At 38.7% G+C, this 24843-nt stretch overlaps 3 protein-coding genes across 4 annotated transcripts in view; 1 reads left to right on the plus strand and 2 right to left on the minus strand.

Moving 5' to 3' along the window:
* The window catches only part of pkd1b (polycystic kidney disease 1b), a 36041-nt gene extending 35133 nt beyond the window's left edge, over positions 1–908 (minus strand). Inside the window, exons 1-2 of the mRNA XM_065242385.2 lie at positions 536–908; positions 210–387 (exon numbers count right to left, since the gene is read on the minus strand). Coding sequence (XP_065098457.1) covers positions 210–387; positions 536–650 — 293 coding nt within the window. The 5' untranslated portion in view covers positions 651–908. The remainder of the gene's footprint in view (positions 1–209; positions 388–535) is intronic.
* The window catches only part of eme1 (essential meiotic structure-specific endonuclease 1), a 34943-nt gene extending 17848 nt beyond the window's left edge, over positions 1–17095 (plus strand). The window contains exons 1-9 of one of the 2 annotated variants that reach the window (XM_065242387.2): positions 6947–6996; positions 7463–8186; positions 8603–8730; positions 11575–11664; positions 12059–12171; positions 15844–15991; positions 16095–16210; positions 16296–16485; positions 16648–17095. In XM_065242387.2, the coding sequence (XP_065098459.1) occupies positions 7505–8186; positions 8603–8730; positions 11575–11664; positions 12059–12171; positions 15844–15991; positions 16095–16210; positions 16296–16485; positions 16648–16824 (1644 nt within the window). In that variant the 5' untranslated portion in view covers positions 6947–6996; positions 7463–7504 and the 3' untranslated portion in view covers positions 16825–17095. Of the gene's footprint in view, positions 1–6946; positions 6997–7462; positions 8187–8602; positions 8731–11574; positions 11665–12058; positions 12172–15843; positions 15992–16094; positions 16211–16295; positions 16486–16647 lie in introns of those variants that run through there. The other variant, XM_065242386.2, reaches the window with a different exon arrangement.
* On the minus strand, positions 5470–6983 carry mrpl27 (mitochondrial ribosomal protein L27). The gene is made up of 4 exons (XM_065242388.2): positions 6865–6983; positions 6405–6533; positions 6232–6305; positions 5470–5820 (listed from the first exon to the last, which is right to left on the minus strand). The coding sequence occupies exons 1-4, from the start codon at positions 6902–6904 to the stop codon at positions 5614–5616; spliced, it is 450 nt and encodes a 149-aa protein (XP_065098460.1). The 5' UTR covers positions 6905–6983; the 3' UTR covers positions 5470–5613.
* Positions 17096–24843: the final 7748 nt, after the last annotated feature.

Raw genomic sequence — 24843 nt, forward strand, 5'->3', positions numbered from 1 at the left:
AACGCACAAAGTTGTGTTAAAAATTAACACATCCTTTCTAAGAGTGTGTATGCAAATATTTGAACAGAATGATCTGTGTTGTTCCTTTGTGCTGATAAAGCAAGAGGCGTGTACATATTTTTTGTTTTTAAACAAACTTTTACTTTCTTTTTCACAACACAATGAACTTTAACAGATATAGCGCGCTTAAAACTATTGAGGTTCCTTACATTTGAAATGAATTTTGTATGAAGGTCTGAACAGTTACACTATCCACCATAGCAAGATCTCCTTCATTTTCTCTTTGACAGATGCCTCTTGCTCCCAGCCATGTTGATGTAAACGCTGGCATCCAGTAACAGTGCAAGCCATCACGATCAATTTTTGCTCCAGTTGGGCAATAATATTCTAGTGAAAAGCATAAAATAATCCCAAAACCATTGTGTTAAGTGGCATCCACAAATAGCAAGCACAGGTCATGCAAGGTAATGTTATTAAAGCAATTAGAAATAATTTAATAATATCCATTATAAGCAAGACAGATAAAATATCTCACCACTGAAGCTGCTTGTACAAAAAGAGAGAATCCAAATAAATAGCAGGTGCACAATATTTTCCATTTTATCTGTTCCCCTGGTGGAGCATAATAAGTATGAAATATAATGAATCATACATGAGAGAGACTACAAGAGGGTCCATATCATGGTCTGGTTGTTTCCATTAGGACTCTTCCTGAACTTTTGTGCAATTGCACTGCCTTTAAATATCTCTCTCTTCCACTCTCTCCCTCTTTCTCTCCGGCCTCTAGCTTTTGTGTTTTTCCCCTTTTATTGCTTGGTGACTTATTAGCATTGTGCATTTCAATACATAGTCGTGCCCCCACCCGTTAAACATTCGGATGACTTTTGGTGTCTCACAGCAACAGGAGACAGCGGACAGACTCCTCATTAACATGCTGTAAAATCCCTTCTGATGAATAGGCCATAAACCCATTCATCCGGGTTAAATGTGTCACCTCATATTTTTTTACTCTAAAAATATCTAAGTATATAACACAAAAAGAGCTGTCTAAATTAAGCATCATGCGTGCCTTTAGAATAGAGCATCTTTTCAACTTTACTTAGCAGAAAATTGCAGTCCAAAGCCTCTGTCAAACAAACACTTGAAAATGTATACTCGACCTTCAAACAATTGTTTATTATAGGACTTTCAGGACACGTTTGCAATCTCCTCTTCAATTTAAATGTACAGAAAATAAGAGAGAAGAAATGCAGAAAACAGGAAAAAACTATCTTCTCTGGAGACGCAATGGCTGTTGCTAAGCAACAGAGTAGATAGAGCAAGGGTTGACAGTCATTCTTTTCAAAGTGAAGCAGACAGACGTAACAACGGTTTCTTGGCAGTACACCGGGGCATAGCTTTCAAGAGTGAACAATAGAACAGCATCTAATATGTTTCAAGCAAAGGCCAATGAGAATTAGATGATTGCATTCACATGACCTTTCTCCAAATCTCCGTGCAAAATCTTGCCTTTAACTGATCTAGATTTTACATACGGAATATCAGACTGCGTAATTCTTGGTATATGAATCATAAATACGGGTTGATAAAATAAATTTAAATAAAGAAGAAATTTCATTAGATAATGTTTTTGATTGATCAGAATTACACGTGCGTAACATTGCAATGACCTGTGCAAGGTGATAATGAGACAGGAGGTTTTGAATATACGCTGTACCAGAGGGCAAAACCATTTCTCCATGGTGATGAATCCCAATTAAACAGCTACCCCTGCTCCTGGAGAGAATGACAATGAAAGGAATATTGGATTTAAATTATATGAAGTGTAATCAACAGTGACATGCCAAAAATGAAAGTTTTCTAACATCCTAAATTATTCCAGAATGTTTAGTGTTTTTACGTTTCATTAAATGCAGGACATTGAGGTGCAGCTCCCCAGACAAGGTTTAAATTTATCCAGGACCAGGCCTTGGTTATATTAGGAAATTTAAGTAGTTTTTACAAACACACTTTATAAAAATCAATGCTGGTGTGCATCTTGAGACAAAACAATGGCAGCAATATATGTAAAGACATGTCAGTGCAAGATGCTTTCGAATTATGCAGCTCAAACATGCATTGTCTGGGACCAGTCCGGGAAACCGTCCCTGAATGTGTACAGTAAATGATAATTTATGAGATTAGTCTTAAAATGTCTCTTTTAAAGGGGACATACCATGTAAATCGGACTTTTACCATGTTTAAGTGCTATAATTGGGTCCCCAGTGCTTTTATTAACCTAGAAAATGTGAATAAGATCAACCCAGTAATTTTGTTTTGATAAACTATTCTCCACAAGCATGTGAAAAAAAATTGTTTGGCTCCCTGGTGATGTCAGAAGGGGATAATATCACCTCTTAATCCAACCACGCCACTGCCATTTAGGGCGCACTCACATTATCCAAACCAAACCAAACCCTCCCTGCTCCCCCAGGTGCACGCACTCACACTGTACTTTTTTATCGATCCGAGTCCGGGCGCGCTTTCGTCATTAAGATGCGATTGTTTTGAAAAAAGCAGGAAGTAAAGCGCTCTCTTAACACTGGAACCCACCGTAATGATAAGTCTGTGTTTTTTATTCGGAGTCGTTTGGTGCGCGATTACAGACAGCCCTCTCACATGTCATCATATTGCTTAGTTGATCGGTTACGTGTGCAGCTCGGACATTCACGTAACCCTGCTGCTCGCATCAAAAGGTTTTTACGGAGGCAGATGAAGGTGAGTGGTCGCGCAACTGACGTCTTCACCTTTTGAATCGCGCTCAGGCGCAATTGCGCTCACACCACAGCCTTCCGCGCCTGAGCCCAAGTAAACTGCGCTCCGGCCCACCTCTACAACCTGGCCGCGGCGCGATTAACCAATCCGCGCCCGGGCACGGAACAGAGCGATCACACTTGTCAAACAAACCAGGCTTTGGGGGTCAAACGCGCCCGAGCGCGGTTTGGTTTGGATAGTGTGAGTGCGCCCTTAGTAGAGAGATGAGCTCATTTGCATGTTAAATGACACACCCAAAATGGCACACACCTACAAAGTGACAGTTTTAACATGTTATGATAAATTATCTATATGGTATTTTGAGCTAAAGCTTCACATATGTCCTCTGGGGACACCAAAGATTTATCTGACATCTTAAAAACTCTTGTGAAATGTCCCCTTTAACATTTTACTTGAAAAACATTTGCTTTACTCCTCTATGGCAGAGCTAAAAACTTTGTCTATAAATAATACTGGAGATTATAATATTGAGAATAGCTATCACTTTCAATTTCTAAATTAATTCACCAACCCTTTGAATTTACATGCATTTTCTGTTGCGCTGCATCACCTTTATGTTTTAACTTAAAGGCGATCTCTACAACAATGCTCAAAAGGTTTTCCTTGAACACAGTGTACACATCCGCATCATAAAAAGAGTTTAGCTTGAAGCTTAAAAAGTATCATCCCTTGAAAATGTCAGCACAGTTCATAACTAATCCTTTCACAATACTTACAGAGAGATCAGCAACAACTCCTCATTTGCCATCTTTACACTGTACTGGAAAATCCCTCTTATTTCTCATTGGCTTCACCAAACCTGAGGATATTCTCAGGCTTCATTTCTCCTAATCCTACCAATACACATGAACAACACACTGAGCCCAAATGAGCAGCTACAAAGTTAGTTCTTGTCTATTTTAGAAAAGAGATGGTCTAAATCCTTAAAAGATCAAGCTGTGCAGAAGTACAGGAAACACAAATAAAGTAAATGAAGCATAATAAAAAACTACTAACAGGACAATACTTCCATACTCAAAAGTGGACGGCTTCCCGGACTGATCTTAGGTCTAGTCACAGACTAAAATTGCGCCTTAATTTAAAAACATCTTGTACTAACATTTTTTTATCATATATCAGTGCTATTGTTTTGTCTCAAGATGCACACCAGTAATTAAAAGGTATGTTTGTAAAAACTATTTGAATATCCTAAAATAACTAAGGCCTAGTCCTGGATTAATTTAAACCCTCTCCGGGAAATCGCCCCTAGGAAATAATCTGTTAATTTTTTACACGTTGTTTTGTGTTATCCGATTTAACACATTATGTGCTATTTTAACACATTATGAGTCATTCTTGATTTTGTGTTCAAATAAATAAAATAGATGAAACAAGATGTGTTAAAACACACAAAATGTGTTGTTCCAATAAGGGATAAGATAACACACGTTAAATGTGTTGTCCGTAACTAGACTCAAAATCTGTTAACATAACCGTTTTAAGAGTGCATGGTTTAATACTCCAAAAAATGCAGATCTCAAATGTAGCAGATGCTTGCAGCTTTGCATTGATCTGCTAAAGGAGATATAACTAGTTAGTTTAACAACATCTCTTTCAGTTATAGCCTTTCTTTGTTTCTTAAGCCTAAAAATCATTACCATGGTGTGTATCTTGAGACAAAACATAGCACTGAAATATTTTAGGATATGTCAGTGCAAGCTGTTTTCAGTTAAGACAGCTCAAACATGCATTTTAGACCTGGAATATACTTAAGCCGTGTCTGGGAAACTAGTTATAGGTATCTGAAATACTGCTGTGTAATTTAAAACATTTTAATATTGTATTAAGTACTTGTCGCTGCTAATACACATTTCAAATGTTTTCATAATTTTATTTTATTTCGCTGTACTGGAGTGATGATGAAACTTTGTTCCCATATATTAAACTTCTCTCATTCAATTGTCAGTGGTCTAAAGGGAAGTGCAGAATGACTTTTGTAATGATCCCTTTTATTAACCCAGAGATCTGGATTTGGAGGCCCTTGGCATTTGTCAAAAAACAGTAGGTAATTCGGACGGACATTTTTATGCGTGTGGTTAGAGAAGAACACTGACATTCTGGATGCGGACAGCAATAAAATTGCGGACTACTCCATGTAAATGATGAAAATACCTTACATCACCAAGAAAATCAATTCCCGCCCAAATAGGGCTTTAGAAATCTTTTCTTTGTATGCATTTCTAAATTGTAAATGTGCAAGAAAATATTGATATATGCAAATATTGTGATATTTCGTTTGGCAATACTGTATCAATAAAAGCTTTAAAAAAAAAAAAAAAATCATACAAGTTTCATAACAGTTTCGTTTAGAGTTTAAATCCTGACCACTAGATTGCAATCTTCTTATCTCTAAACAGTGCCAGGAAGTATTAGCTTAGGGGCGCACCATAATTTTTTTTGCATATTGTGGTATGTTTCTAAAAGACAGCTCTCCTAAAATTATATCCTATTAAGTTCCTAAAATAGGAAAGACTCCAATATATCATTGCACGTCACAATATCGCAACAAACTGCACCGTAACCACTCTATCATGAGATTCATGCCGATAATACACAGCCCTACTAAATTGTAACACCTCCTCATTTGAGTTTTTTATGCGCAAGGGAACAATGTGGTATTTGGTAAAAATGTTTATTAGAGTAGGATTTAACTGCATAAATACAAATACATTTTATATAACATCAGAATCGAGCAGTGGTGTACCAATCTGAAAAATCCAGATCAAAGTGTAGTTTGAGAAAAAGTTATGGCAAGTCTTTTCATACCATATCCACTAGTTTAAATGTATTCTCCTGTTTTGTAGGTATGACATTGACAAATGTTTTGTAGAGAATTGCACCCTTGGGAAGTTTTGGGATCACATCGCGGGCTTCAGCACTTCGTGGTGGAGGAATGTACACTTCCTTGGTGAACCTGACAATACCATCCTCAAGGGCATAAATTGTTTTATTGGTTCCAATACCAACCTGTGAGTACAGAAAAGAAACCAGATTAGGCAAATTCTGTACAATTAGATTTTTTTATAGTTTACTATTAAGTTGCACTGCAAAAGGACAGTGTCACTGTTCAGAAACAATACTCATATTTTAACAGCTATCTTAAAGCAATACCACAGTCAATTTACTTTGTTGAAGTAATACATGTCATTAACTACTATGCTAACTGTTAGGGGGACTATATGTATATATAACTACATATGTAACAATAACATAGGTTACATTGTATTAGTTATTCTTATGTAAGTATTTAGTAGTTAAAGACAACTAATATAAATTGGGACCAAAATAATGTTATATGCTACTTTGTCCTCTCACTTAAGCTGTCTTGAGAAGATAGTTAAATCTTAGATAATCATTAAAATTATGATAAGGTCTTACATGTGCTCCAGGATGCCAGCGCATCAGCCCTTTACGCTGTGTTGCGAGTATGTTGCCAGCATGTACAAAGTTCCCTTTTGAAGGAAAGGATAAAATATTATGCAAGGTAATGTAAGAATGTGAAGACATATTTTATTCATATTAGATGAAGGTTAGTAGTCTTAAGACAGTACCATCTTGTTTCTTGAAACCATATCTGCGGCCAGCACTATTCCCTCCGAGGTTTTTACTACTTCCTCCTGACTTCTTTGAAGCAAATCTCGTCAATACTACTGTGGGTGTTTGGCTTGACAGCAGAATGCCTAAAACAATCAGTTTATTGCAACGTTAAAGCATCCTTTACTTTGTTGTCTCAATAAAATGCATGCCTGGGTGCAAATAAAAATAAACCTAATATTCATTTACGAAAGATAAAACACACCACTGACAGTTTTAAAGAATTTATTGTTGCTGATGCTGCTGTCAACATTGAACACATGCTGATTGAGCTAGTGTTAACGTTTAGCATGCGATCTATCTAACTTACCGTCATTATAAAATGGTAAAACGATCATTTTAATTAATCAGTTAGCATATACATGAGTGTATTTTTACAACTTTCAACGTGAAACATATAATAATCATTACACTTACATGTTCTGGACTTCAGCATCAAGGACGTGAGTGTCGCCATTTTGAATGACGTGCGTGTGACGCGCTCACGCTGCTAGTTCGACGCGTTTACGTCATCTTTTGGAAACCCGCGAAGTGCAGGATTTGAATGGCGTGAGTAAACAGAAGCTAAACATTTACAGAAATGTGCATATGTAAAACTAAAACAGAAAACGCATGATGTCGAGTTTAAATATCAGACTTATGTAGTTGTTAATGTCTGAGCAGCAAGCTTTTATTCGTTGTTGTCGTATTTGTGTCGATACTATCTGTTAGTGTGTGTATTTCGAAACCAACCTTTGTTTTTCTTCGTTTTTCCAGCTTCTGTTTTACTGGTTCAATAATAGTGTCTGTAACGTTTACCATAGTACTTTTCGCATGGGACGTTTTCATTTATATGCATGCATTTGACGTGACTACTTACAGTATATTGCATTTAACATACAGTTTATCAGTGGGCTATGTGTGATCCTGGGATCGAACCCATGACCTTTACAGTGCGAACGCATTGCTCTATTAATAAGTTAATTAGAGCTGCAGGAACACATTATTTTAAGTTTACCTTTGTCTCTATTTTCAGTGCATGAACCATATATATGTGGATGATCTATGAGGGCTCAGCATGACGTCCATCAGTCGACCTGGATTTCTCATAAGTGACAGTGACTCCAGTGATTCAGAAGAGTTGCCTGTGTTTGATTTCTCACAGACAAAAACCAGACAGACTGACATGGTAGTTTTAGACCATTCAGAAATGTCTCATGTCACTGGTCCAGTTTCATCAGGGGTCCGTGCCTCTGCTGGGGCTGCTGGACGTGACGTCTTGATGGTTAGCAGTGACAGTGAAGAAGAGGCCATGATTCCTTTGGCTGTTAGACTGAAACAGAAACAGTGTGGTTTGCCTCCAGCAGTCAGCCGGACTTTCAGTGCGGTGTCTAATGGATGCTCACGGCTCATAGATGTTCCAGACACATTACCCGCACGGTACATTAACCCAGAGGACCAGCCGGTAGTCCATAACAAGATCTGTAATAACATAAAGCAGAGCAACTCTGACTACAACGCACCATACCTGACCAAAGAACCTCCTACGGCTGAAAATGGCACTTACCTAGCCAAACGTAAAAAAACGCCAGCAGAGGTGGAGGCTGCCAGACAGGAAGCCCTGAAGAAAAGAGCAATGCGAGAGCAACAGCAGGAAGAGAAAGAGAAGGTGAGGTTGGAGAAGAAGGCTCTGGCTGATGCTGTGAAAGCCCTGAGGCCAGAAGAATGCATCAAACACATGGTGGTGACGGTGGACCCAGGTAGGTCCTGTAAACATGAATATTCTTTAATTTAAGAAAATATTTTTATTAAAAGGACATTTCAGATATATGTTTGGTCAAGATTGGACACCTAAACTTCTTACTTCAAATCATATAAAGGGAATTTTTAAAATTCATGTTTACTTATTTTTAATATTGTGGTGAAAGAAAACAAGATAACACCATTTCCAAGTTCTCTAAAAAAAAAAAAAAATGCACTATGAATATGTTAGAACATGACGGGTGCATGAAAATGGACTTTATGGCAGGACGGACCCAGGTGGCACTTTGACTCCAGTATTGATCTGCTTTGTGCTCTTTGATCATTTCCCTAAGTTGTTAGAAAGCAACGGCATGAAGTATTAAGCTGCATTTGCTGAATGGCTTAGTATTGATTATCTGTCTGCTCCCCACAGGTCTGCTGCAGCTGGAAGGTGGCGGTGCTCTCCTGACGTCCCTGCATGCTATGGGCTGCAGCTGTGCCATAGAGAAGCAATCCCTACCTCGAAGCGTTACCTGGGCTAGACGCTCAGTCTGTCACCAGGCAAGATTGTGTCCCATGCATACACAAATGCACAACGCTTAAAATTCAAATGCATTGTCTTCCATCACTGTTACAAATTTAATACATTCAATAGATCACACGTTTTGGACATTTATATATAAACTGATTTATTACTTAAGTTGTGACCCTATCTGTGAGATACAAGCTTAAGTCTCATAATCTAATTATGAGATTAGGAGCATCTAAGTTTGAAATCAATCATTGATATTCAGGGCTTGCAAAATGTTTAAATCCCTGGTAGCCCTTCGGGCAGGCACTCTTTCATTTTTGGTCGCCCGAAAATGAATACAACTAGCCCGAATAAAAGATACACTGTTTAATGTAGAATATTGATAAATCCTGGATTTCCATGTAAGCCAACTATTTCTGCCCATCCCCAGCTAACAATTTGGTTCCCAAACGTCCCCCTAACATTAGTTTTTGGTTTCTTGAATGTTATTTTCCAAGGTTTTTGTTTAATAGCAAGGAATGTTTTCTTTAAGAAAATAAACATTCCCCTAATGTTATTTTTAGGTTATTTTAACATTTCCCTAACGTTAGAATAATTGAATTGGTATATTACTGAAATATTATATGAATGTATTATAACACAAGTTATTTTTAATATAATTTAATATAATAAAATATCTCAACACATCACACATTGTATTTAGATAACATAGGATTTTATCAAATATATAAACAACCAGTGACTTTAACACAATATAGAAGACTTAAAACAGATATTTATTAAAAAGGAATAAACATTTAATTCCCTTTAGGTTAACAGATCTTACCATAGCAGTTTTTTTCGCTAGAATAATGTTAGACTCTGTGGTAAAACGAAATTATAAATAAACATTATATTCGCTTTAGGTAATCTATCTTACCACTGCTGTTTAGTCACCTATCAAAAGCTTCTAACATTATATTCTCATAATAGCGTAGACGTAGCCTGGTAGAACCATCCTCTGCTATTTTGCTTCGCTTCATAGACAGAGTCTGGCTGGGCATAATTGACAATCGTTTTCCTTCTCATGGGAGGGGCTTGTCTGAAGTTTAAAATCATTGGTCTAAACGTAAGCCAATCACATAACGTTTGGATATGATGTGCGTTATGCGCCAGCTCAGCCGCATCAAATTTCTGCTGTAAAACACACGCATGATGTGAAAACAAACCCATCGAGCGAAATACCGAAGTTAACATGGCTATGAACGACTTCTGCAGATTATGTAAAGTAAATCGGGCCAGAGCTAGTTGAACACTATCCTTACGGTGTCTTTCCACTCACGTCTAAGTGGAGGAATGCCCCTCTCTCCTCTCAAACTCTTCCACCAGACGGCCATAACCATATGTAAATTAAATCTTCCTACCTTTTTTTCTGGTTAATCAGGAACGTCACCAAAGAATGTTTGCCCACGCGTCCTCCACCATTAACTGTGAACAATGAAATTTCCTTCCATGATATCTCGATTGTTGTGCACGTCAAGCTGTGCTGCACACAGTTTCTCGCTGACGATCGATAATAGTTGATAAATTAAACTTTTCCCAAAACCTGTCGGGAGTAGGGCAACAACATAATCTCCATTCAAAATGTTTAACAAACACTTTTCTTGTTCGGGATTAAGTTGGCAAGTGCCGGTTCTCCACAACAGAGCAAATAGCTTTCTGTGCCTCCATGTCCACTACAAACTACAACCGTACATTCGGCGCTTAGCGTCTACGTCACGGCTCTCAGCCCGCCCTCTGTTCATTGATTCGCCGGTTGTTTTGAGACCTGAGGAAAACGGTTTGAATGGGAGGTATCTCAGACTGAGTACAGAAGCGTAATGAAATTTAGCGGAAGTACAAAGTCTGACGTAGTCAGGCTAGCGTAGACGTGTCAAATCGATCGGAAATCCCTCAAATATATTTTCCTTCTCACATATTTAAGTTACTAACTGAAGAAAGAAAAAAGAAACGCTAAAACAATGTTAGTCTATGAGGTAAAAATGAAATAACGTTATTTTTTTTTAAATGACTTGAGTTCGCGCTGAGCACAAGAGCAAGCAGGTGCTCGTGAAGAGCGAAGCCGGGAGAAGCGCATGCAGAGGGTCGCGCGCATTTCAGACGTGCACATTAAAGGATGGGTTTATTTATGCTTTCAGCATTTCCTGACAGTTTCACTTGTTACGTGAAGATAATGACTGACAAGAGGACGCGCGGCCGAAATACATACAATATAATTACCTAACTAAATCTAAGACAAAGCAAAAACATTAAAATATTATTTCCTCCCCAAGATAGCCCGACGGGCAAGGCGGAGATACATTTCGGTAGCCCAACAGGAATTCACAATAGCCCTGGGACATCAGGCTAGCGATTTTGCGAGCCCTGATATTAAAGGGACACTCCAATTTTTTTGAAAATATGCTAATTTTCCAGCTCCCCTAGAGTTAAACATTTGATTCTTAGTGTTTTGAAATCTATTCAGCTGATCTCCGGCGGTACCGAAAATTCAAGTTTTAAATAGTAAAAATATTGAAACTTTTTGGTTATTTTTTAGCGCGATGCTAATGGTCTAATCAGATTCTATGGATTATGCTAAGCTATGTTAAAAGTTGTACCGCCAGACCCAGACATCAGCTGAATATATTCCAAAACGGTAAAAATCAAATGTTTAGCTCTAGGGGAGCTGGAAAATGAGCATATTTTCAAAAAAAGTGAAGTGTCCCTTTAATATACTCGAATGTGATCATTATAAGATATTAGCAAAGAATGTGCTTCTTTTTTGGAGATGCAGTAATGTCTCAAACCTGTATTTAGGAACTAAACCTGTGACATGGTTTTCATGTTGTTTGCAGAATGGTGAGGTGGTGTCTATTCCAGAATCACATGCTGTAATCCAGGTTCCAGTGGATGACTTTGTGACCATGATTAACAACTTCTGCAAGGTAGGCGCATTATGGTATAGCACGGTGTAATTTCCTATTGGACCATTATAATTACTTAATTAACCATTAATAAGATGATTGTTTGATTTGCTGGCTGTGGCCTTTTTGTATGATGTGGTAACTAAAGATGCAATTAAGAGAGTTTTGTGGCTGAAAGGGCAGTACCAGTAAAATTAGCAGTTTTGACCTTTTCGAGAAGTGTCGGAGTGATTAAATGTAATGAATTGAATTACTGGATCACCACTCAATTATGTTAAAATTACCTATTAGGTCTTTAAAGTATGCAGTTGCTCAATCAGTGAGACGTGCGTGTCTTTAGTTTAAACGACCTTTGTTTTTTTTTTTCCTGAAAATAAAGACTACAGTGTGGTTTTCTGTTTTTTTTATGTAAAAGCAAGGCGACAATGAAAGTGGTACATCTCTGACCACCTGGACCCGTGGGCTTATGAGCAAGAACCCAGGCAGAACTATCAGCATTGTTGTGATTGACATAGAGAAATATTTTAGGTGAGTAGCTTGCTAAATTAGAAAAAAAAATAGAATTATTACCACTTCTTAGTCAAAGTTTAATCACAATTTTAATAAAGACTTCATGTAGGTGCTTTTACATCAATTTTAGCTTTAAATTCCTGTGGTACACTTGATCTATGGGTTTTTAAGTATTTTGTGAACTAGAGGATGTATCAATGTATTTTTTGTAATGATCGATTGTATGCCACAGCTTATGAGCTTGAGTTGTGTTTAACCTTTAATATTTCTTCACGAGATTGTGTATTATGATATTAATGGTGTGTGCTCAACAAATGTAAAAGGACATCAAAGTACCTCTAAGTAGGACTGCAACAACTAATCAAATATTCGGTAATAGTCGATAATATTTGATAAAGAAAAGTGTTTAACAAATGTAATTTGATTAGTTTGCTGCATAAACAAGGAGCTTGCACTGTTTGGGGCGAACATGCCTCTATGCAGCTTGCGCTCTTGCGTTCATTGGGTGGTGTCACAAACCAGACTAATCGCTAATGAAATTTGTTGAACATTATTTTCATTATTGAATATTATCTGTTATTATTGAATGTTCTTTTAGTTATTGCACCCCTACTGCTGTTGATCAAAAATGATTTAAAATTATTTAGATGATATTCAGATGAAGTCACACTGTGGGGAAAATCAGTTTTTTTATTGTTGTTTATATATCTATGCGGTGTTTCTTATAAGTTTTAAGACAATTGTGACGTAGGAGCAGGCTTCACTCAATTTATTATATATATATTATAAGAGTGCTTGACCAAACTTATAAGTAATTCCAAAGAAAAAGAAAAGGGCCGCACTTTGCATATAAAACGTATATAAACGTATATACACAGTGTGCAAATAAATAAACGTTTTATATGCAAAGTGCGTCCCTTTTCTTTTTCTTTGGAATGTTTTAAGACTAGCCATGTGCAAATTCATCGTTTAAAGGCGGTGTGCATGATTTTTGAAAAACACTTTGGAAAAGGTAATCAGGCAGAGTACCAAAACACACTTGTAGCCCATCAGCAGTAAGGGACGTGTCTACTAACTGACATCATTGCCTGGGTTGCGTATGCAGGGTTTCCGCGGGGTTGTAAAAAGTAGTAAAAGGTAGTAAATTAAATTATGCCAAATTAAGGCCAGTAAAAAGTAGTAAAAAGTAGTAAGCGTCATCTGACGAGGTAGTAAATTTTCGATTGCCTTTTGTAATGTTATGATGCCTGGAAATTAGTTCAAATCACCTGCATATCTGGGCAAATAATCAAAGATCTTTCGTCTCTGGGATGTGATCAAAGCCTGGAGTGGAGCCAAATCACGTTCCTCTCTCCGCTGTAAGCGTTCTGTAATCACTACGGCACGGATCCACTCCGGGTTTTCTGACTGTATCACGTTAAGCTGAGGTAAAACTTTTTCAGCTAGCATGGTCAAACTTATAATGCAGGAAGGCTCCGATGTTTTGAAGATCGATAAAGGTGTAAAAGACGATTGACTTGGCTTAGCGAAATAATGAAGATTGGCAAGCCTTTCAGTTCGTGGGATAAGAAAACCAAACAGGTAATTGCGTGTCTTTGCACAGTATGACTAACGTAAGGGGTCCTGTATTTTGGGGGTAAATGATTTCTCACGTTACTGATCATCCGCGGCACGCTTTTACATGCTATGCTGATATAGCCAGTGGCTGGTACAACGGGTTTGTTTAACTCATGGGTAAACTTCATGTGGATCCACAAGAACCAAGAGGCAGACGACATCCAAATCCCGTAAGAGCGATTGACGAGGAATCATAAGAGGAGACTGCTTCCGAAATGCTCTCGCGGGACTTTGATGTCATCCACCTGTCGGTTCTTGCAGTTGCATTTGCGTGTGGTCACAAAAACGTAACATTTGTACATATATTTAAGCACAGCAGTTTAAAAACAGGTGATTTTAAGCCATTCAAACACAAACAACAGTGCGTCCGCAGTTTCTGTGTCAGAAGAGCATGCAAGCCGCGCATTCGATTCTCATTGAGCATGTGTTGTACGTATTTTTGCCGCTTTATTGGCCTTAAATAACACATATGCCTCAAAAATCCCGTCTTTGCAAATATCCTCATATAAACACGACCATTTAGGTCTTAGGAGAAAGTAAACAGCAGAAACATTGCGCATAAACTAGCAGATCAGCGCTGCCTCTATTGTAACATAATATTTTGTTGAGAAATGTACAGTCATTCAATTAACAACTGTCACTTTGGTTACAGACATCCTGTGCGAATTCTACACGAGTTTGACTCGAGTTACTCGTTCAGGGTTTATATTCATACATAACGTTACTGTATTAGAGCTGTGACTGTAAACTGTTGTGTGAACAGAACAGACCCTGGATTATTTGTTTATGTTTACTGAATAATATGATATTTAAAAAGTTGTATTTGTTCACATTAGTAAATGCATTATATAACAAACAAACAATGAAAAATATAGAGTATATAAGCATTCATGAATTCTTGTTTATGTCATTACAGTAATTGACGGTGGTTCATGGTGCATTCACTAATGTTAACAGTTTCAACTTTGATTAAAAAATTATTAGTAAATGCTAAAATAAATACATTTACAATTAATAAATAATTAATAAAACAATCATTAAAGGTGGTGATATTCATGTTTTCTTTTTATATAGTGAGTTATTTAGCTGTTTCGCCTTAATCTGAAATGCCCTGCAAACTACAGCTACCTATATGCCACATGAGACTTCAATGTGGAATTTATGGCAAAAAAAATCTCCCCTTAAAATGCTATTGGTCTCGCCTACATAAAGTGTTAGGTAAAGGAATATGACTTGGCCTGAAAAATATTTCAGTCAGAAGAATTTTTTCACTTTAATTCTTTTTTTGTATGTTATATATGTCAAAATCTGTGTAAATAATAGAAAGGTCGCTGATTAACACTTGCAATTCAGTGTCGTGATGGTTTTAAAAAATATTCTGAAGGTAGTAAAAAGTAGTAAATTTAACTTAAGGATTTCTGTATAAACCCTGGTATGTGTGGGGCAGGTCTATCAAAAGAAGGTCTAAATTCTATTGGGATGGGGCGTGTTTGTTTAGGTGATTTCAAATATCAACATTGGCTTTCAGAGAGCATAAACCCCGCCTTAAATATGGCAAGGGTGTAGATTTACATTCAAACTGTTTTAAAGCATGAAAAAATTACTGTGACAAATAAAACTTTTATATATGCTATTATGATATCCTATCAGTTTTAACTGATACAATTCTAGACTACAGGGAGACTTTAATATTTGTTTAAGTCAGTGCAGGGTTTTTATTCAGTATAAGTAAAGATAAGTCAATCACTGGCCTACAGTGTACAGTAATTCATCTTGCAGTTTTATCTTGCCTCAGTAAGCATTGTTTAGTAGTCGAGACATTTTGCCTGTAGTAGCAGTTAGAGCTGCAGTGACTGTGGACATGAAGGTTGTAGTTCAGCTGAAATGCTCCAGTGTAACAATACCGTACTTAATAAGAAATGTATGTAAAGGTTGTGATAATTTTTTTATATTTATTATCACTTAATGAACACAATAAGTAGCCTGGTTTAAATTGCTGAATAATCTCATTACACTGCTCTGAATCAGCTCTAACATATTTGCATATTTTTATTATATGCACCCGTTTTCCAGATCTCTTAATTCAAAATGTCAGAAGAAATACCGCGAGGCAGTGCTGGGTGAGGAGAAGGACGTGGGACCTCAGGGAGGGCAGAAAAAGAGAAGAAAGAAAGATGATATCAAGCAGCTTCCTGAGGTCTCACGAGTGCAGGTGGAGGAGGTAAGCCGAACCACCTCATTGGCAGTCGATTCATGGATGAATTTGCTTTTATAGAGTTGCAACTGATGTTCTCATCCTTTCTCTCCCTTTACCTGTCTATCAGGCTTTGGTAGACTTGCAGCTGCATACCGGGGTGCAGGTCCGTTTCCTCTCGACCTGGAAGGACTTCACTGATTTTATTACCATGTCGACCAAGGCAGTGGCAGAGGCACCGTTCAAGTGAGTGGGAAGCCAGTATTTCCATATTTATAGCTTTCCAACAAGTTGCTTTGTGGCTCACTCTTTTGTTCGTTTTTTTTCTCAGGCGCGAGCGAGAGAACACAGGTTTTACATTTTGCTTGGAGAGTGAATGGTCAGGTGGTCATAAGGTGGACCGGGCAGGGAAAGGCTTACTGCAGGTTTGGAAGAGGCAAATTCAACAGTTGAACCGGGTCAGCCCTGATATGGCCAGTGCTATACTTAGCGCTTATCCCTCTCCTCAGCTCCTTGCTCAGGTTAGCACCCAGAAACAGACATTTCTAAGATGATATATTAATTATGCCTCTTAGCCTTACACTTAAATGGGACATGCATTTGCATATATCATTGATGCGTTGTAAGGTTTGGTATGGGTGTGTGAGATCTCTGTTCTCAAATACATATTTTGTTACCCGTAGGCATATGCACGGCACAAATCAGAACATGAAAAAGCTGGCCTGCTGTCAGACGTGCTGATTCGTCGCGGAGAGGGCATTACATCTACAACCCGCAGAGTTGGTCCGGAGCTTTCCAAGCGACTTTTTCTGTTGATGACGTCATCTGATGCTCAGCAGCCCCTTGATTCGGCTGTGTAGGTGTGTCTCTGTGCTTATGTTAGGACAATTACAGAGAAATTTAAAAAACACACTATAGCTTATGTTTTTGCATCCTTTCATTCTTTGTTAAGGATGTTGTTTGTGGTATTTTTTACAGGTAGGATGTGCCTAAAAGTGCCTGATATCAATGTTTTATTTGTACTATACAGTACATTGTTGTTATTAAATATATTTTCTAAATAACATTTAAAGCATTTTACTTTCCCTTATTCCCGAATACCCTTGATTCAAACCTTTTTGTGATTTTCTGCACTGGACAAGTGAACTTTCAAAGTTTTCAGATTCTGAAAAATTATTTGTTTTCATCATCTCATTGGTAAACAACCTTGGAGCAAGAAACTGTATGGGCTTGCAGGGTTCCCACTGGTTCATTAAATCCGTGAAAGTTTGTGGATCTGGGGGAAATAATTCAAGGCCCTGGGAAGTTTTTGAAAATATACATACATAGATACAGGTCATTGAAAGTACTTGAATCTATTTTATGCAAGATGGGTTAAAAAAAAAAAAAAAATCCATATTCCCTGTGTAGTGTAGGATAATATCGTAAAATTTCTAGCCTTTTAAGCACACGTGCTACACTGTATGCTTTAAATGCTTATATCTTCTGTATGCGAATGTTGATTCATACCAAAATGCTTTTTTGCATAGTTGTGTTTGACACATGAAAACGCCTCGAGTTACGTATGTAACTGTTGTTCCCTGAGAAGGGCACGAGACACTGCGTCTCTCTTGCCATACTTCCTGCATCCCCATAACGCCGTCTTTGGCAATATTTCAGATAGCAATATACTTCCTGGCTCCTCCGTCACCCTGTCTTTGTCGTTAAGCCTCATCGTTGGTTGAATTTTATATACACATTCAGATGCACTTTTCCCCTGAAGTGTCACTGCAGTGACACAGCGCGAGTTCCCTCGAAAGGGAACTGTAACAGTGTATCTTAAAAGGTAACACAATGTAACCTTGCTCTCACTTGAAATGTTGGCCCACATTTAGTCTTGAATTTGAGGGTATTGGACCTGAAAAGTCCTTGAAAGGTCCTTGAAATTGAAGTTAACTAAGGTGTGGGAACACTGGCTTGGTTCTTTATGTACACTTTAAAGTTTTTCAATGTGACCTGGCCCACTTGACAGCTTGTTAAGAGCTACAGGTCAAACCCAGCTTGTTCACTCATGCTATATCCTAACACACTCTAGTGATGTTTTACAGGGGATTGATAATTGCAGGAATAACAGTTTCTGCTTTGGCTCTTTTCACCGCGGCACGCCTTTGAGAACCAAAATGGCCCCCTGAGCACACCATACTGACTGTCTAGGGACTATAGAGGCTCATGGCTCATTTCCAGCATATTAGAGAATGGCACCTGACCAAGGAGTGTCGTGTTGCCTGAAATGAGCAGTGGGGTAACGAGCCATTAAATGTGCTTAAGAGATGAGCTGCATGCTTCATCCCTGTCCCTGAAGGCAGTATTTCCTCTACAGTTTAAGGGATGGCATAACAAACTATGGCTAGTAGGTGTGCACTTGGGCCCAAGGAAATTATATGAGCTGAATTATAGCAGCTTGAAAGGGATCACCTTGGAGTGATTGTTTAGCTGAAGAGTATGAAATCCAATTTTCAAGTACTTTGAATTCAGACTATAATAGCTTTTATAACCTAAAGTCTGCAATGCTAGCATCTCTACTGGCTTGTGAACATTTAAATGGGATGTTTATTTCCCAAAAATAAAAATAACGGTTGCAGGACATTTTGTTTTGCATGGATGGCAAAGTACATTGTAACTTGTCTAAACCAGACATGCCATACGTGTCCTGAGAAGTTAAAGGCGGGGTGCATGATTTTTTAAAAACACTTTGGAAAAGTGAGTCAGGCCAATTAGCAAAACACACTTGTAGCCAATCAGCAGTAAGGGGCATGTCTACTAACCAACACCGTTGCCTGGGTTACGTATGTGTGGGCGGGTCTATCAAAATAAGGTCCAGATTCTATTGGGGTAGGGGTTCTATTTTTGTGATTTTCAGAGATCATGCACCCCACCTTTAAGCTAAAGATTTTGATTGTTTTATTGACTGGCTCCAGTATAGGTCATTAACACGGCCCTCTTATGTAAACAAATAGGAAGTGAGCCAAACATAAAAATAAAATAAATTTTCCCTGCAATGTTTTCTGTTATTTTACTTATTTCTTATAATATTAATGTGTTCGATTTTCTAATAACTTTGGTTTAAGTTGGTTATTAGATGCTATTAAGAAGTGGTGTGACGACTTGATTTATGTATGATTGAGTCAAACAGGAAAATGGGTGGGGCCTTGATACTGCGGCTCCAATTCTCAATCACTTCTGCGCAGACTTTGGCTCCAAATGACATCTGGGATATCAGCGGCTATTTTTGAGATATTTTGGCTTTATTTTTTATGCTGTTGTAAATGCATCAAAGCACAAATCTATGTACGTACAGTGAGTTTGTTTTTCTTTTGCAGTGTACATGTATAAGTCTTGACTACCCAAGATGAGAGATTGGAGCACTATAAACCATTTCTGTTCAGCAGCGATGCAGGCTCTCTCTCATTCCTGGTGCACTTCCGAGATTCTGCCTGCTTCTTGGAGATTAATAAGGTTTGGAAGTGGCAGTGGGCTCCCTTCACTCAAAGTCAATAGAGTGGATAGCAAAGCAGGGCTGTTAGTCACTGTCCCTCTCTGGATATTCAACTCAGCTCATCTCTTGGAAAAATGTGCCGCCTTATCGGTTGCCACACAACACTGCATGCCAAAGGCAGTGTTGTTTACGGTTTCTGAGACCATTTTGTTACAGTTTCGCATTCATATTCTTGGGAACTGGGTGCGTTTTCAATTTCTTCTGATTTGCCAAAATAAAGCCACCTATAGTCTGCTGGCCCTTTGTCAACAGGAACATTTTGTAATGTTAAATAGACACAGATTTTTGGACAAACAGTGGCCCAGGTAATAATAATGCAAAAACCATCCGATTTTACCTTTGTTTTGCATTCTTTGTGTGTTTTACCTCCGCTGAATGAATCATGATCCACTCGGGGCCACTTGCTTAAACATGAGGTGAGAATGCCACAGATTCTAACAATATATTTTTAAGCAGTCCGGCTGGTGTGGTTGGTTTTCTTTGCCACCAGCATTCAATCAATGTTTTCTTCTCTTAAAAAACAAAAACCTTACACTGTTCTACATTTCCTTTTTCTCATTTGCAAATCAAAGACAAGTGATTCGAGTGTTCAGATCCAATTCTGCAGGAAAGGACACACAAAGCCCCCTCAAGAAAATAATTTCTGCTGCTCTAAAGCTTGAGGCTTTTTTATACATCAAAAGGGAAGCATTGAGATGTTGCAGAATTGTTTTCTCCCTTGTCCTTCTCTTGGACTGTATTGTTTTTCTTTCTGATTTTTTGATTGCCACATGAGGGCAGAATTGCTTCACAGTGATTGTACCTGTTAACTAGACCAGTGGTTCTTAACTGGTTTGCTTCAGGAAACATAGTTTCAGCGCAGCACGGCACCAGAGTGTACAAAACAAAAATGTATTTATGACACTAGACGACAATACCAGTCACATCATATATTATAAACCAGCTTTCCATTGATGTATGGTTTGTAAGGATTGGACAATATTTGGTCGAGATGCAACTATTTGAAAATCTGAGAATGCAACAAAATCTAAATATTGAGAAAATCGCCTTAAAATTGTACAAATAAAGTCACAGCAACACATATTACATATCTTCATGGAACATCATCTTGACTTAAAGAGCACCATTAATCTGATTCACGTTTTTACATTTCCTTTGGCGTGTAAGTGTGAATTAGTACCTGTTAACTATATGCAAAAGGTGCAAACCCCAAATGAACGTTGACGCGAGTTATGGTCTCCAATGTTAATCTCTTTTCTTGGACTACAACAAACACGGTTTACTGTAGGCAACAGTTTACTTCCTGGGATTGGTGATGCAGAGAAGACCGACATTATCATAATTCCACATTTCTGGTAGTGTTGGGCGAAATGCCCAATTTTGGACAAAAAAGAAGCAAGGGCAAAACTGTCATCATTGCAACCTTCTTAAAACTGATGCCATTAATCCATTCACTTCATCTAGGCGCTCTAAAATTTTCTGCGTGCCAGGGAGCAGGCAAAGTTCAGGTGCTAGAATTAGTACATGCCGCGCGCATTCATGTCTGAGCAAGAGTCCAAGACGCGCGCATTAAGTCCACGTGCATGGGAGAAGTAATCCGCTTGCATTAGAAGCTCTCTCGCGCAGAGTAAAGACCACAAACCTTCTCATGTGAGGAAAAGCATGCAATGCGCATGTTAATGTGAAACTATGATGATAATAATAATAACTATCACCAACTATCGTCATAAAAGCCCGCTATTAGCGATATGTTTGATGATTGGTGATACACAATACTATCGTCTATCGGCACAACCCTAATTTCCGGCTGACGTCAGAGGTATTCAGGCCAATCACAATGTACAGATTAGCTGGCCAATCAGGGACACAGCGCTTTTCAAAACGATGAGTTTTGTACAAAATCAGTGCGTTTTAGGAAGAGAGGGAAATCGAGCTAAAAAAATTATGGTATGTGGAAAATGATGTGTTTTTAACCATAAACTGTGCGAACACATTGTATTTTTTCAAATACACAAAAGAAAGTTTTTTTAAAGGTATAGCGGAAGATTTTCCCGAATTATTTAAAAGAACCGCCCCTCGATATTTTAAAAAAAATGCTCCCGAGAGGGAACGCTTGTTAAACGCGTGCACGAGACAGAGAGAGAACGTGCAGGAGCTCAGTTCTTCTCTTCGCTCTGTTTACAAGTTTCTGTCGGCATGTTTACCGTGTCTGTGCGGTTCGTGACTTGTGCCAGGGCTAGCATCACAAATCATAGCTTACATCAACTTTTACCAGCAGTGATTTTAAATGGATTTCTCCAAATAGCATGACTAAATATACCTTTCCAGTAGAAACTTCGCGTGGGAAGCCCAACCTGTCCTTTTAGCTCACGCCAGCGTGTGAAATAGTCTCCCATAAACATCTGGTCTTGTTTCTTTATTTATAGTCCTTTCTCTTCTTGTCATACAATTCGTAGACACTTTTTCTCTTGCGACCCTCAGACATTTTGAAAAAAATACAGTGAGAACGTGACCTTCAATGAATGGTTGAAACCGTAGCACAACACACATACACGTGAAAGTGCGCATGTGCAGAAAGCGAACGTAGAGGCGAGCACGTACGACGGTTATACGTCAACATATAATCAGAATGATTGACATCTGGGATGACCAATAACAGTGGTGATCCACCCGGAAAACGAAAATCTTCCGCTATACCTTTAAGCAATTGAATAGGTGCACTTTAATATCCTACTCATTTTTGCCATAAAAATTGATAATTACAGATTATTTTTGGCTATTGCTACAAATATAACCATGCTACATATGAATGGCTTTGTGGTCCAGGGTAACATTTATTATCAAGAACTCCACAGGCCTAGCAATATTATTAACATGACATTGGACGTGATTTTAGCTCATGTCAGACAACGCTTCAATGTCGGTATCTACTAAGGGTGTCACGTTTTTGATTTTAAATCAAAATCGATCTAAATGAAGTCATAACCTCGAACTTCGAATCAAAAAATGTAATCGTCAATGCTGCCATGCCCCCATGTCACGTCTGGTCTGCTTGCCAAGTGGAAAAAAACACACGTGTTGAGTGCTGCGAGTCAACCTCATCTAACTTCGCTAGCTACAGCCAGTTAAAAGATAGCATGGCAGATGCAGGAGACACCACGTGAGCTGCTCTTTACGCTTACAAAAAACAGCAAGCGCCTCCCGCCTTGAGCTGAACTCAATCAGAGCATGCATATAAAGGAGAACGGCGTCTGTGACAGGACCGGTCGTTTCTCTGAACTGAGATCCGTTTAAGTTTCAGAACAACTTATTTCAGTTGCTTAATAGTTATGAAAACAGCATTTAAACATGACTTATTGGGGTACAGTCTCACAATCTCGTATGACGGTAATAAAAGCATGTTTTTAAGGTGCAAAGTACTGACAGGAAGTTTCGTTTTATCAGGTATGTGCGTGTACCATATTTTTCCACTAGCAGCACGACTAACATGGCAGGGCATCTCCGGGTTCACTGTTAGATATTATATTAAATAAAAGTCAAGTCTAAAAATGGCATAGCAACCTGTTCTTTCAAAAATAAAAAACAGTAAAAATCAAGAATCGAATCGAATTTTGACCTTGGAAACGGAAATGTAATCGAATCGAGAATTTGGAGAACTGTGACACCCTTATTATCCACCTAATTTTGCAAGGAAGTGTCTATTAAGAAACACAACCAAAAAAGCACATTTGCATTTTACATGGATCTTCTTTGCTCTCCACAATTTCACCGGAACAGACCAGTGACCCATTTTCATGTCCTGTCAGTTCAGAAGAACTGAATTAGACATTTGTATCTCAGTGGAAAACAGATTGCCTTGCTGAGCATCAGACATACCAATTTTAATTATTGCACCAGTATACTAGATGTCCACATGAGCCAAATCACTTATTTGCTTTGGGTACTTGGAACACAGTTTAGGGCTTATTGATTTTATTGTATCATTTTCTACTGGAGGCAAACACATGTCTTATTACCTTAGCGAGTCTCCTGCTTTTTTGGGCTTCCAGTATCAGTATAGTAAATCAGTGGAAAACATCAGTTCATCATGTGTATTGTCAGATGTGTGTCCCATTTCAGCATGCTGTCTAACACCCCACATCCTGTATGCATTTTCGAGTAAAATTCTTTCCATCCGCAACCTCGAGCGCATTCTGTATCCAATTACAACATCCACACACCCTAACAGGTCATTACATCGTGTTAAAAAATTCATTGATGTTCCTCAAAAATCTTATCATTATTTCTGTTTTCCTCTCTCTCTCTCTTTTCCATCTCTCTTCACAATCTGTGTCTCGCCGTGGGAGGCTCTTCTCTCCAAAGGGTGCTTGAGAGTTTGAGGTTGCTGTGTGGAATCAGGCCAAAGCTCTGTTTACTTTATTCCCAGGCCTCAGCCCTGCTGGGACTCCTAATCAATGCCCGCCTCTCAGCCCCATCGTGATCCCTCTCCCGTAGCGACCCGATGTGATCGCTAATTGGGCTATTTGTGTGTAACAGAGCGAGCCCGTCGATCTTCCTGCTTGTCAGTGGAAGGCTGAGCCCCAGTGTGTTTTATGATGTACCCGAGTCGTTTACTTCTTTGAAGCATGCGCCTTCTGGAGTCCGTAAGGTGGCTTGATGGACTGCGTCCCGGAGGACTGTCCCAAGGCCCTGCGCATGCGTCGCCGTTGTGAGACACCACGGGGGAGCGTCCCATACACGACCGCTCGGCATTCATTACATGCCGTCACCCTCCGGGGCGTTTTTATTAACATTCCAATCAGTGCTGTGCCAGATTGCTCGATCTGCAGAAACAAATTGGGAATAGTCTTTCATATAAGGACTGAAAACACTACGACACGAGGAGGCAAACAAATATGAATTCATATTGAGATTTAGTCAATGAGCCAAGTCAGGGCCATTACTTCTGTTTCTTATTCAAATGGCGTTACACAACAGTGGCACCTGGTGTATCGGTTTCACATTGAGATCGCGTCCCACAAAACGACTCGTGGGAAGCTGCTGGTTCTTCCAAAAGTGATAGACAGTTTTCCGGTTTACTCTTGCGCTCCATTGTTGTCTTCATTTCTTTATTTCCCCGCAGCTGACTGATTCTCAGAATGGAGAAGGTTGACAGCCACCGTCGTCTACAAAAGACACACTTTATTCTCACCGGAAGGCGACGTTGAGATGGAAAGATGAAAGAAAGACGTAAGGTGTCATCTATCATGTCGCTCAGTTCAAGTCTGTCACATTCCCCTCGACCCCTCAATCCACCGAAGGCTTAGTGCTGTAGATTCTTTGGTCAATAGTAATACTTGAGCTT

The sequence above is a fragment of the Paramisgurnus dabryanus genome, chromosome 1 (assembly GCF_030506205.2).
Source record: "Paramisgurnus dabryanus chromosome 1, PD_genome_1.1, whole genome shotgun sequence".
NCBI classification, from domain to species: domain Eukaryota; kingdom Metazoa; phylum Chordata; class Actinopteri; order Cypriniformes; family Cobitidae; genus Paramisgurnus; species Paramisgurnus dabryanus.

Excerpts from the sequence above, each read along its gene's own strand:
- mrpl27 (XM_065242388.2), bottom strand. The coding sequence starts at position 6,904 with ATGGCGACACTCACGTCCTTGATGCTGAAGTCCAGAACAT. Across the intron at positions 6,534-6,864 it reads GATGCTGAAGTCCAGAACAT|GCATTCTGCTGTCAAGCCAA; the intron begins GTAAGTGTAATG and ends TGATTGTTTTAG. Across the intron at positions 5,821-6,231 it reads GCTGGCATCCTGGAGCACAT|GTTGGTATTGGAACCAATAA; the intron begins GTAAGACCTTAT and ends CTGTACTCACAG.